The 13645-nt window shown below is 37.4% G+C and overlaps 1 protein-coding gene across 2 annotated transcripts; it reads left to right on the forward strand.

The window, feature by feature from the left end:
• The first annotated feature begins 452 nt into the window (after positions 1–452).
• zc3h12aa (zinc finger CCCH-type containing 12Aa) lies at positions 453–13584 on the forward strand. Of its 2 annotated transcripts, XR_014603188.1 has the most exons (7): positions 453–577; positions 2358–2791; positions 4601–4740; positions 7688–7922; positions 8019–8125; positions 10773–11879; positions 12009–13584. XR_014603188.1 is itself a non-coding variant. In XM_084088840.1 (6 exons), exons 2-6 carry the CDS (start codon positions 2448–2450, stop codon positions 11657–11659), a joined length of 1713 nt encoding a protein of 570 aa, XP_083944966.1. In that variant the 5' UTR covers positions 453–577; positions 2358–2447; the 3' UTR covers positions 11660–13584. The 2 variants fall into 2 exon arrangements, 1 of the variants encoding a protein (XP_083944966.1); XM_084088840.1 differs by having other exon boundaries at positions 10773–13584.
• The last annotated feature ends 61 nt before the right edge of the window (positions 13585–13645 follow it).

Consider the following 13645-nt stretch of genomic DNA (forward strand, 5'->3'; position numbering starts at 1 on the left):
TATATATATATATATATATATATATATATATATTGCTTTAAATTATGCCAAAAATACAATAATAAAGTAACAAGTATCTGAGAATTAGTATTGTAATTAATGGTAATTATAACTCTCAGTCTGTCTCACTCTCTCTTAGAGGCAGATTCAGCAATGATTGATTATCCACATTTACAGTTTAACCAAAGCCTGATCAAGGAAATAGATCAATCACCAAAAAGGACAACAGGAAGTGAATAAGGTGCTAAAACAGAAATACAGGAGATGAAGATGAAGATGAAATACAAAATAAAAAATCTAACAGAAAATAAATTAGGCTTAGAAAATATAAATATAAAAGTAAACTAATTCATGTAAAGGTGTTCATTTGCCAGTGTAATTTCTCTCTCTCTCTCTCTCTCTCTCTCTCTCTCTCTCTCTCTCTCTGGGGGAGGAGAACAGGTCGAGTCACACCTGAATCAGGAAGTAGAGGAATAAAGGTGTTACATTAAAACACGTCACTGAACCGCAGATCAGTTCTTCATAATCCTCTCAGACGCGTGTTATCGATCACTGGACTCGTCGTTTGGACAATATGGTAGGTCTGGGTTACTCTATTTTATAAATGGTGTTTATTGACAGCTGAGACAAACAGAGGTAAACTCTGTCATCTGTTTACATGACAGCAACGATTTATTATTCTTATTTTAAAAATAGCTTTCTTTAGTATTTCATTAAACAAAATACCAGCCGGTGTTTTTACCGGAGAGTCCGGAGAAGGCCAGCGCGAGCACGAGCGCGCGCGCGCGCGCGGTTGACAAGTATTGTAGAGTTTAGTATTGTTTGTTAAATGTGTAGTTTACTATTGTTAAATGCACTATATATTGTCTCTTATTTAATCAGATAGACAGGTTATCACTGCTTGTGCGTAGAAAGTTCACCCCTACTACATGATCACTGCATCAAATCCCTACAATTTTAATTTTGCTCCAGTTAGTGAAATCGAATGCTAATTAACGAGCATTATTGATAAAGAGTAAGACAATAAACTGATTTTAGCCCCTCAGACAGTCTGGGAATGGATTTCAAAGCCATTTTCTGCCTCTTTAAAATATATATTCCTATGTACACACGCCAGGCTGTCCAAGCCATAACAATAAAGACAAGAAATGTGTATTGAACGTATAATGATAAAATTTATTATTTATTAAAAAAATTATTTTATGATAAAATAAAAGTTAGCAAAATAGCAAGACAATGCTGCTTTAAATTTGTTAGTACAGTCAACTAAGCTGTATGAGTCATAACTTAAATGACATAAAACTGACTTAAAAATGAGTTGACGCATATAACTTGCACAAAGTTTGATTATGTTTGCTTAATTTGCTTAACTTATTTTAATGAGTTAAAGTAATGTAAAAACATATGTTGTCATTCCTTATCGATTTTATGTATATATATATATATATATATATATATATATATATATATATATATATATATATATATATATATATATATATATATATATTTACAGCGTGTGTATTTAGCATGCACTGGATCATTGTGATTAAAAAAATTCTATCTATTTTATTTATATTTTAATTAGGCCTATTGATGACTTGAAAGAATGGATGAATGAATTAATGGAGAATATCTAGTGTAGGCCTTATGTGTGTGTGTGTGTGTGTGTGTGTGTGTGTATATATATATATATATATATATATATATATATATATATATATATATATATATATATATATATATATATACATACATGATAATTATGCAGTTCTTTGAAACAAAAGGAAAGTTTGAAAACACTTTCAAGATATTCAGTTAATTTTATTTTATTTATTGCCAAGTAACAAGTGAGTATTGAAATTAATAATAATTATAATAATAACACAATTAACTCTCAATCTGTCTCACTCTGTCTTAGAGGCAGATTCAGCAATGAATATATTCCACTATACACACGTCAGGCTGTCCAAGCCACATCAACAAAGACAAAGACACTACATGTATAGTGAACGTATATAAATAAAATGAGCAAAATAGCAAGTCAGTGCTGCACAAAATTAAGTACAATCAACTTTTGTATCAACTGTAAAAGTCATTTATGTAATTATTACATATTTATATTTAATATGTGTATTTTGCATGCACTGGACCATTGTGATTTTAAAAAATCCATTTAATTATTGATGATATATATATATATATATAGGCCTAAACTAGATATTCTCCATTCATACATTCATTCTTTCAAGTCATCAATAATAAATACAAATATAAGATGATTTATGTAACTATAACATGTTTAATTACAATTCATAGCATGCATTTTAAAGAGCATTTATGTGTTGATGTTTCAGCCTGATTCAGAAGCAAGAGCAACATGTGTTTGCAGCACATGGACGACACAGGAGCTCTCCCACTGAAACACACACCCGTCATACGCCAGCATGCAGCAGTCGAGGTGTTTCCATCATCCACCCGCGGCCCTGAGCCGAGACACACACGACCTGCAGATGAAGGTGGACTTCTTCCGTAAGCTGGGTTACTCTCCTGAAGAGGTGAAGGCCGCGCTGAGGAAGCTGGGACTGGGGACGGACACCAACGCTGTACTGGGAGAACTGGTGCGGTCCGGGGCGAAGGCTGTGCCCTCCTCCAGCTCCGACAGTGATGATGGTTTGCCCCAGTGTGGAAGAAGCTCATCCAGGGGACCGGGATCAACGCTGGAGGACAACAATGAACCCGAAAGTGACCTGAAGCCTATAGTGATTGATGGCAGTAACGTGGCCATGAGGTGAGGAGTCGCTCCTGCTTTCAGTAGTCTTTCCGTAGGAAGAGAATTATCTAATGGAGCCAGATTTATTTATTTATTTATTTATTTCAATAGACTTTCTGTAGGAAGAGAATTCTCTTAGTCTTTGCCAGTTTAACAAGTATCAACAAGTTGCGGTTACAAAGGGAAGTTCAGGATAAAAGTGCTCCGCGGTTGTGAATTAACTTTTCCCAAACTATGCAAGGCTTTTACTTTTATTACACATTTATTTAAAATGTCGCTCCACCTCAGATCGCTGTAACTGTTTAAAAAGGGAATATCTCATCCAAATAATTGCATAAATGCACTTGCAAAAGTGCATTTTCATTATTTGTAATTGTTTAATAAATCAGATCAAAAGTAGTAAGTAGTTTGTTGATTGTAATATTAGTTACCACTTCCCATACTGAATTGCTCACGTTGCCTTAGGGCATTAACCCGAAACCTGCTTCTTCTGAAAAGGAGTTTACTTCCTGTTTGTCTGTGCCTTTCTGTTCTGCAATATGCAAATTATATTTAACCTTTTCACTTCCAGTAAACTAGGCATACTCACTCAGCGACATTTCTGGTCACGCTTTCTGCAAAGGTCACAGTAGGGAATTCTGTGGAAGACATTTTTTCCTTGAATGAAAGAGATTTAATAGTCAATTGCAACACTTTACAATTACTGTATGTGTAAGGTTGCTTATGCATTATTTGTTATAACATTATTTGCATATGTGTTAACATGTATCATGACGTAATGAAAATTGCAGTTTTGTATGTATTGTTAGATGTCAAAGCAAACAATTCTGTCATCATATCCATCTCGGGTTTTCTTTTTCAGACATCTCTGACAGGCATCTGTCAGTAACTGCAGTGCGCCTTCCAGTTGTCTTGTAGTTTTCTGTTTTGTGGTTATGCAAATCAGCTTGTGTTTTAGCTTGCTTCTGCTTGCATTATTGCCTTAAGCTATTCCAATTTCCAGAGCTGAAATTAATCATTTTAGGTTCATTGAGTTTTCTGAATTCAAATCTGATATAAGTTAAATCATGATACTCAATTTGACGCAGGCTGATTGGTCCTTTACATGCAATCTGCAAGCAAACACGTCATTACATCATGGCACAAGCTGATTGGCCTCTGCTGATCCTGCAGCCAATGAGATTCTTGCTCAACATTTAAATAGTCTGGTTCAGTGTTTGCTGTAAGCTAGTCCTGCAGTGAGTTCCTCTGAATGAACCCCTCCACCTCCCCAGCTCCACCTGCATAGATCTGGGATTTATCTGTCTATTTATGCAGCAGCAGCATATAATCGCAACAATAATCAACAGCAGAAATGTAGCAGATCTAATCCATCAAGACCAAATACATTAACATTTTCATTTTCAATAACATGCTAAAACTATTCGAGCTGTCACGATTAAAAAAAATAAATAATAAAAAAAAAATATATATATATATATATATATATATACATACACACACACGCACACAGGTTCACACAGGACACAGGATTTTTTAATCTGATATGGCATCTTAGAAACGTGACATTAATGGTGCAAGATGCTGAAAAAGCAGCAGTACGTTACTAAACCCCAGAGGGAACTTAACGTGCACAGACCAGCAGTTTTTGACATGCATATTTAATGATTTGTGCCATATGCCAGACTAATGCTCTCTCTCTCTCTCTCTCTCTCTCTGTCTGTCTGTCTCTCTGTCTCTCTCTGTTTGTCTCTCTCTCTCTCTCTCTCTCTCTCTCTCTCTCTCTCTCTCTCTCTCTCTCTCTCTCTCTCTCTCGTTCTCTTTCAGTCATGGGAACAAGGAAGTGTTTTCATGCCGAGGGATTGAGCTGGCAGTCCACTACTTCCTTGACCGAGGACACAGAAATATCACTGTGTTTGTGCCTTCCTGGAGAAAAGAGCAGCCCAGGCCTGATGTCCCTATTTCAGGTAGAGACACTCCCTCAGCACCTTTGGTAAAAATTAGTCATCACGGGTGTTTTCGCTTTTCCGAGAAACCAGTCTATCTAACTGCAGACTAAAGGTTTGGGGTCAGGGAGGGTTTTTTTTTTCTAAAGAAATTCACAATTATATTCATAAAGGACGCATCGAACTGATCAAAAGTGATAGCCAAGACATTTATAATGTAACAAAGGATTTATATATATATATATATATATATATATGTATATATGTTTTCAACATTGATAATAATTTTAAATGTTTCTTGAGCATCAAATCATCATATTATGCTGATTTCTGAAGGATCATGTGACACTGAAGACTGGAGTAATGATGCTGAAAATTCAGCTTTGATCACAGGAATAAATTACACTTTACTATATATTCACATAGAAAACAGCAGTTTTACATTGGAGTAATATTTCACAATATTATTGTTTTATGTAGTTTTGATAAGCCTTGGTGAGAAGAAAAGATTTCTTTCAAAAACATAAAAAAATATCTTACTGACCCCCAACTTTTGAGGTGTGTGTGTGTGTGTGTGTGTGTGTGTGTGTGTGTGTGTGTGTGTCTCGACATCCTTTGGGGAGAAAATGTACTTTTAGACCATATGACTTCAATTAAGTTAGCTTGAATTAAGTTTATTTATACTATCCACTGGCAATTGTTCTTTTTTTGTCCTTGTTTTAAGCGTAAACCTCACTAAGTTTTGTTATATTTTTGCTGAAAAAGTATGGAGAAAAAGACAGAGGTATTGAAGCAATAATCAAACAAAATGTATTGGTTTGTTCAGACAGTTCATGTAAATAATAATGCTAATACAAAAGACTCAAGTCCTTATTTTACATTTTGTTAAGTGCTGTTTAAAATGCTGAAGCATACATTAATTTACTTTAACTACATTAAAGTATGCTGTTAAGTTTTTACATCACAAAAAATCTCAGCTGGTTGTATTTTCAACTATTGCAACGTTTTGTAAAAATGTAACAATTTCCTGTTCATTAGTTTTTGTCCCTCTGTACATCTTGGCACTAGTACAACAATATGACCTTTGTTTTAGGACTTTAGAAACATTCATGTTTTGTTCAACAGCACTGGGGTGTTGTTGTAGTTGATGATAATCTACTTGTTTATGTCCCTGGACTATCTCTCTTCTGTTGTGAACGCCCCTGCTCAGATTCCTCAAGTCAGTTCGGGCAAGAGAACAGTAATAACAAAACTAGAATAATAAGGAAGAGTTAAGTTTCCTGCAGGTCTCACTTGGGAATTCCCCACCAGGAAGTTCAAGAGCTTTCCCTATTACCCACAGTTTGACTGTGAATCTTTAATCCAGTTTAGTGCTGTGCCTCTTTCCTGTTTCACAACTGATAGCCTGTGTTATATGGTATCTTATAGTTTATAACTTCCCCAAAGCAGAATTTGATATGGCCACTTGTGGTGGATATTAAATGCTAATGTAGGGAAATAACCATTTGTTTTGTATCTGTAATGTAGAGAATCAGTATTGTTGAGCATTCAGTTAATGCACATTGTACACAAGTACACAGTTGAAAATGCAACGTAACAATGAAACAGGACATGAGTCTCAAGATCGTGATACAGGGTCATAAATAAACGCAAAAACTAAAGTTATTTAACTTAAGTATTTAAGTTGTACATTCGATTTGATGGGTGTTATGGTGTGATCATTCTGTCAGCAATTGGTAAATAATGTCCTATGGCAAATAGGGTTGGAAATCGAAAATCCATACTTGAGGTCAGGATTCGGGTACTTGTTATAAAATAAAAAATTTGATTCCTTTGTGAGCATTTCAATATGACTTTTCAAGCGCGAGACGACTGGCGCGCTGTTTTCAGAGCTGCAGGCATGTGTGATTATATTGGGCAAAACCTAAAGTGACAGCAGCCTAATACTCCTGCTGCCGTCTCTATAATAACACTAATACTCCTGCTGCCGTCTCTATAATAACACTAATACTCCTGCTGCCGTCTCTATAATAACACTAATACTCCTGCTGCCGTCTCTATAATAACACTAATACTCCTGCTGCCGTCTCTATAATAACACTAATACTCCTGCTGCCGTCTCTATAATAACACTAATACTCCTGCTGCCGTCTCTATAATAACACTAATACTCCTGCTGCCGTCTCTATAATAACACTAATACTCCTGCTGCCGTCTCTATAATAACACTAATACTCCTGCTGCCGTCTCTATAATAACACTAATACTCCTGCTGCCGTCTCTATAATAACACTAATACTCCTGCTGCCGTCTCTATAATAACACTAATACTCCTGCTGCCGTCTCTATAATAACACTAATACTCCTGCTGCCGTCTCTATAATAACACTAATCAAACGACAAAAGACAAAGAGAAAATTCACTCGTTCTTGACTGAATAAAATTTGTAACTATATTTGTAATGTATATTTTATTTATAAAGAGCAGTATTACTGTACATTTGATTAAAGTTTCTACCTCAGTACTTTAAAATCTTAAAACACTGTTTATTTCAATCGTATCTTTGTTCACTTGTATCTATTCGTTGCGATTGCATTTTTTTTTTATTTGTTCTTTTTTTAATTACTGAGTGTTTACAATAATAATGTTAATAATGCTTGACATTTATATAAGTTAGGCTAGTTGTTCTTCTATGGTATTTTTAAACCACAGGCAAACGCTCCTTGTGTACGTGTTCTCTAGCCTGTAGATTTGTGTTCATGATAATCAGCTACAATTAAATGTTTTACAATAAGACTAAATGTCAATGATATCTAAGGTTTTTTTTACCATATTGGAATCCAAATTAGGAATCGATAAGAATCGGAATTGTTCAAATTCAAACGATACCCAACCCTACATGGCAATGAGAAATACGGCCTCCATTCCTAAGCTATTCCTAAACATTTCTTTATTTCTTTATTTCCAGATCAGTATATTTTGGAAGAGCTGGAAAGGAAGAAGTTTCTCGTGTTTACACCTTCACGAAGGATTGGAGGAAAGCGTGTGGTCTGCTATGACGATCGCTTTATTATCAAGTTAGCTCATGAACTGGATGGCATTATAGTGTCCAACGACACGTATCGTGACCTGCAAAGTGAACGTCCGGAGTGGAAGCGTTGCATTGAGGAGAGATTGCTTATGTACTCCTTTGTAAATGACAAGTATGTTATTACATCAGTATTTTTTCTAATACTTTTGGTAACTTGTCCTCTCATTCCTATCCATGATTCTAACCATCATAACTCCATCTTGCACAGGTTCATGCCACCTGATGACCCACTCGGCCGTCACGGACCCAACTTGGATAATTTTCTTCGGAAAAATACATTGTTGCTTGACCACAAGCGCCAACTCTGTCCATATGGTAAATATTTATTCAATTTTTAACCACAAACCACTGATTGAAATATGTTTATTGGGCTGTCAAGTTAATGTGTCAGTTGTGTGCAATTAATTCTAAAAATATAGCCCAATAATAAATGGATGTCATCAATCATGCCCAATGACTCATCACATGTTTCATAATAAGGGATTTTCCTGCCATCACAGACATTGAAGCCGAATGTAACACTCTGTAGGCCAGTGATAATCTTGAAGTTGAAATCTGTTCAATGATATGGAAACAAAACAAACAATATATTGACTTCTAAAACAACTATTCTAAGTCTATAGTTTTCAGTGCTAGTATTAAACTTTTCCAGTCAGAAGGCTTTTCTTATACCAATATTAGGAGTGTAGGGGTACATGTATTCGTCCCGAACAGGACGTCACGGTTCGGTCCATGTGATCGCACAACGAATATAGTCAGTCACAGGCGATCCACACTCCAATCCAAAAAGGGGACGTGCGCAGTAATGCAACACTGTTTGCTAACAGTAAAAAGCGCAGAAGAAGAAGACACGATTGATCGATATGTTTACATCTCTCAACCAGTGTTTCTACTGCAGAAAGATATTATTCTCAAGCTGTTTTATTGATAGCTCACGTTTGCATTACATTTACCTCAGGCATTTAGTGTCGACAGCAGGTTAGTTCACTAGTGCAGTGGTTCCCAATTCCAGTCCTCGGGACCCACTGCTCTGCACATTTTGTATGTCTCCCTTATTTAACACACCTGAACCAGATCATCAGCTCATTAGGAGAGACTCCATGAACTGAACTGAGTGTGTCAGATAAGAGAGACATACAAAATGTGCAGAGCAGTGGGTCACGAGGACTGGAATTGGGAACCACTGCACTAGAGGATTGAACTCTAGAGAGAAGCATTTCGTATATGCACTATAGCCTATTCATTATATTTACTTAACTTGTTTTCATGACAAATCTATTTAAACATGCATTAAATAATCAAGACATTACTAACAGGTTAAGACAGCCACTATGTAAATTATTATATTTCTAAAATTGAATTGGAGTAGAAAATTAACTTTATAATTGGATTTATAAGTTAATGCAAAACCTAGGTGCAATTTTACAGTATTTTTTTTCTTTGTTTTTTTGAGTGTTCATTATTCTATCTAAAAATAAATAGCAACTAAATCAAAAAATTTGGGCTCCTTTGTTAATTGTAATCTTTAATATTACACACCTTTTCGAAAAGCCCAGTCTGCTCTGAATGTTTTTGCTCCTCGACGTGAAATCACTCACCCAATAGTTTATTGAGGGTGGGCCAAAGCAGCTAGTAGGTGGGAATTCTGCAAATGTGTAACATGATGGCGTTGCAAAGTCGCAGAAATAATGGCAGGATTACAAACAAGACATTTCAGGCACGTGTTTTTTCTTGGATAGATTAACCTCCTTTAGTGTGGACTTTGTGGTTTGTAAATTTGCAGATCCTTTACATGCACAAACAGCTATACTTCATGAAAGGAAAGGAAAGCTCAATTAAAAAAGCATAATAGGTGCCGTTAAAATATCTGCATTTTATGTAATTCATTAAGTCACTACATTTTTAATCAATTGAAAGCCTTAGTATTTGACCTAACCCTATATCAGAGGTCTTCAGTCAAGCTCCTGGAGACCTACTGTCCTGCAGAGTTTAGCTCCAACTTTAAATCAAACCCACCTCCATATTGCTGTGTTGGAGTAGGTTGGAATTGAGCTTCAGGAGCAAGATTGAAGACCTCTGGCCTCTATAGCCGCATTACCACCGAAATTACCTAGAACAATTTGTCCCGGGAACTTTTTTCCCCCCAGACCTGTTGCTGTCAGGTCAAACAGGAAACTGCATTTCCACCGCGGTCTAAAGTACCTTCAAGATTAGGCAAATTAGTCTGGTGACATAGGACTGCTTGCTACTTTACAGTTCCCGCTGGATTTCATCCTCTGAATTTAAGCTTAATAAAGCCTAAACCTCGTCGTCGGTCCATCGATCGTATTTTTTAAACTCCATTGTTAATTCGAATAGCAAACAACTGGTACTGCACGCGCCGCAACAGATTAAAAAAAAATGGTGGTTGAAATAAAATGCTGGGTGTAGTCAACCAATCAAAATGCGGCATGAACTCAACCAATCAGCATGTTCAGCGCCCAAGTCCCACCCCTGAAAGTTCCTGAACTTTGAAAAAGTACAACCTCACAAGCAGGGACTTTCGGCGGGGGAAATATTTACCCGGAACTTAATTTAGACCTTGGTTCCTGTGGTGTAAACACACAGAGAACCAGCCCAAAGGGAAAGTTCCTGCGGTGGAAACGTGGCTTATGTCAACATTCAAATTGAATGAATGGAAGAACCAGGGTTCCTCAAATCACTGCTCTGCAAAGTTTAGCTCAAATCCTGATCAAACTCCCCTACCTGTAATTTCCTAGTAGCTGTCAAGACCTTGATTAGCATGCTCGGGTGTCTTTGATTAGGAGTAGAGCTAAACTGTGTCTGGCATTGGGTCTCCAGGAGCTGGACTGAAGACCTCTAATAGGGTTAGGTCAAATACTAGGGCTGTCAATTGATCAAGGGTTGGATTTGAAGAACCCTGAAATAGACTTTACAACACTTTTGTCTTTTTACTCTTCAGGAAAAAAGTGCACATATGGGATCAAGTGTAAGTTCTACCACCCAGAGCGCACTAACCAGTCACAGCGCTCTCTAGCCGACGAGCTTCGAGAGAATGCCAGACTGTCTGGATCTAAAGAGGACAGCAGAATAACCGGGAGAGGCATGTGCCCAAGAAATGACCCCGGGTTTGGGTCCAGCTCTCCCTCCTTGGAGCAAGAACTTGAACAGAAGCTCAAATTGGAGCCCGAGAGCTCTGACAGCAGGGGTGTCATGCTCAATTACTGGGATGATATTTTGTCCATGAAAAAGCCTTTAAATAGGGCCCCAGTGGGACAGCCCAGTCCTCTGGTTGACAGAACCAGTCTGCAAGCACCTTTCCCAACAAACCCTTCGTCCATTTTCAGTTCCGACTCTGGCTTTTCAGAGCCATCCCAGAGCATTGACGACTTGCATATGATGAGATCGAGTCATCCGCCGTTGTCCGGTATCCCTACCACAGCTGCAGGCGGCCAGCGCTACTACGACAACATGAGCCCTTACTCCAACTTTCAACCCAACTATAGTGCCTACAGCTCCCTACCTCTTCCCAACCCTATCCAGAGTTACAGTCTTCCTGCTTATGGGGGCTGGTCTTACCCTCTCTACTTACCACAGGCGAGCAGTTTACCCGAACCTTTACCCTGCCCTAGCTCGCACAGGTCTCCCAATGGCTACGGAAGCCAGCAGCACTCAGCCATGCCACAGTCCAGCGCTTTCCAGGAAGAAAGAGAGGAGGTCAGGAAGAGGCTTCATGCAATTTTTAATCCACATCACGTAAACAAAGTTATGGAAATGTTCCCACAGCTGAAAGATGCACAACAGCTGGCTGCAGAGATTCTCAAACTCAAGTCCAGGGGAGACTTCTGATTTCTTTGAAACTTTGGGACCACAAAAAAGGCAATGCATGAATAGTCTCTCAAAAGAAAGAATCACGTCAGAGCCGATAACTTCATGGGAAGTGCATGGGATCTTCGGCAACCCGAGTTTGAGTCCAGACTGTCTTTCATCTTTCCCGATCCTGTCCTCCTTTCTCCCCCACTTGCTGTCAGTTCTCTGTACCAGGGGTGTCCAAACTCGGTCCTGGAGGGCCACTGTCCTGCAGAGTTTAGCTCCAAATTGCCACAACACATCTACCTGAAAGTTTCTAGAATGCCCAGTAAGACCATGATTAGCTGGTTCAGGTCTGTTTAATTGGAGTTGTAGCTAAACTCTGCAGGACAGCAGGTCCCCAGGAGTAGGGTTTAAGACCTCTGCCTTAAAAGGTGACAACTGTGTACCATGTTACCCCTAGGTCAGTGGCCCTCCATGAGCAGGATTGGACACCCATGTTCTATACTATCCTATCTCATTAAAGGCAAAATGGCAAAAATAAAGAACACCCTGCCCATACATAGGTCTTACTCTCAGAAAAAAAAATGCCCAAAAATAACTCTGGTGTTTTCATCTTTTGAGGTTTTTTATTTTTGTTTTTTTTTATTTTGAGGTTTCAGACTGGGGCTCCTTAAAGTCTCAGAAACCTAAATGACTTATCACATAGTACATGTGGTAACTACGTATGACTACAAAGTCAAATGTGTGTCTAGTTGTTTTTAAAGAGGTTGATGCACATTGCATCAATTGTTGCTCCTAACGTGTAGCAAACTGTACCTTGTCTTAAAGGCTGCAGATTTGGTTTGGACAGAAGCTGAAATGTAATTTGAGAATTCTGTAAATGTAGTTGTATGTAATTACAGTCATTAAGGGCCAGCCCTGTTTTCAATGTTCAGAGTAATTTTGTTCTTAAGTCTGCAGCTAATTGTTCATTCAATTCTACTCCACCACATAATCACTTTAAACAGTAATAGATGTGATTCCTTGTCTCCTGCAGACTTTTTATTGTACTTCTGTCTTTTAGTTGTTAGGGATGGGAATCCCCTGATACGTTTTTATAATAGTACTCATGCCAAGCACTACAATTTGACTCGACACATTGCATTTTCAGAATCTTGCCACAGTACTGGACATCATATTTCATTGTGCTTTAATGTTACGTTTCTTATCAATCTGGTTCAGTTATGTAATGTTCAGCTTGTGGATTTTGACAATTTGAATGTACAAAGGACATCTCACATATTTCCTGCTATGCAAAATTGACTTTAGTCATCTCAATATTCAAACGTCTGCTCTCAAACAAGAGAATAGTGAATTCTGTGCACTAATTAGTCATGATTTACGTTTATATGCGTGTCAAAAGATGTCAAAGCCTTGACATAAAAATATATCAGAAAAAAATTAGGCTTTAGATGTGTCAATTCAACATAATGATGACATCATTATTATTATTATTATAATTATACTGATGTTTTATCCACTATTTTCAAATTAGCATATAGTTCTTTGTGTAATTTGTATCACACTTGTGTCTTTGAATGGCTAGTATCTATTTGAACTTTCATTGAGCATGAGTTTGTCCAGTTTCATGTTTTCTCTTCAGAGGAGACGGTCTAATTTTAGCATCTGTTTGCAAAGATGTTCCATTAACATGAGCTTGTGTGCATTATGTTGTTGTCATTCTGTTTAATGTTTCAGTTCTAAAAATATCATACTCAGCTGTAACAGCTTGTCACGTTTAGTTCAAGGTGTCCAAGTAGCAACGTGCAACATGTTTATTACCTGCCAGTGCCTTATAATCATTAATGTGAACTAATGTGAGGAATTAAGTTCTCAGAGTTGCTTTGGCAAATGCAATGAATAAAGATGTACTTCCTGCTCCTTGTCCCTTCAACAATCATTAAAATAAAATGATAAATATGTATTTGGCTTCTTTTTTTTTTTTGGTGCACATCATCTCATTGATCTCACAAATTAAAGTGC

Source organism: Abramis brama, assembly GCF_963993115.1.
Source record: "Abramis brama genome assembly, chromosome: 17".
Classification (NCBI taxonomy): domain Eukaryota; kingdom Metazoa; phylum Chordata; class Actinopteri; order Cypriniformes; family Leuciscidae; genus Abramis; species Abramis brama.

What these genes read in the sequence shown, in the direction of transcription:
- zc3h12aa (XM_084088840.1), top strand. Translation starts at nt 2,448, where the DNA reads ATGCAGCAGTCGAGGTGTTTCCATCATCCACCCGCGGCCCTGAGCCGA. An exon ending in GGCAGTAACGTGGCCATGAG is followed by an intron (nt 2,792 to 4,600) that starts GTGAGGAGTCGC and finishes GTTCTCTTTCAG; the next exon opens with TCATGGGAACAAGGAAGTGT. An exon ending in TACTCCTTTGTAAATGACAA is followed by an intron (nt 7,923 to 8,018) that starts GTATGTTATTAC and finishes CATCTTGCACAG; the next exon opens with GTTCATGCCACCTGATGACC.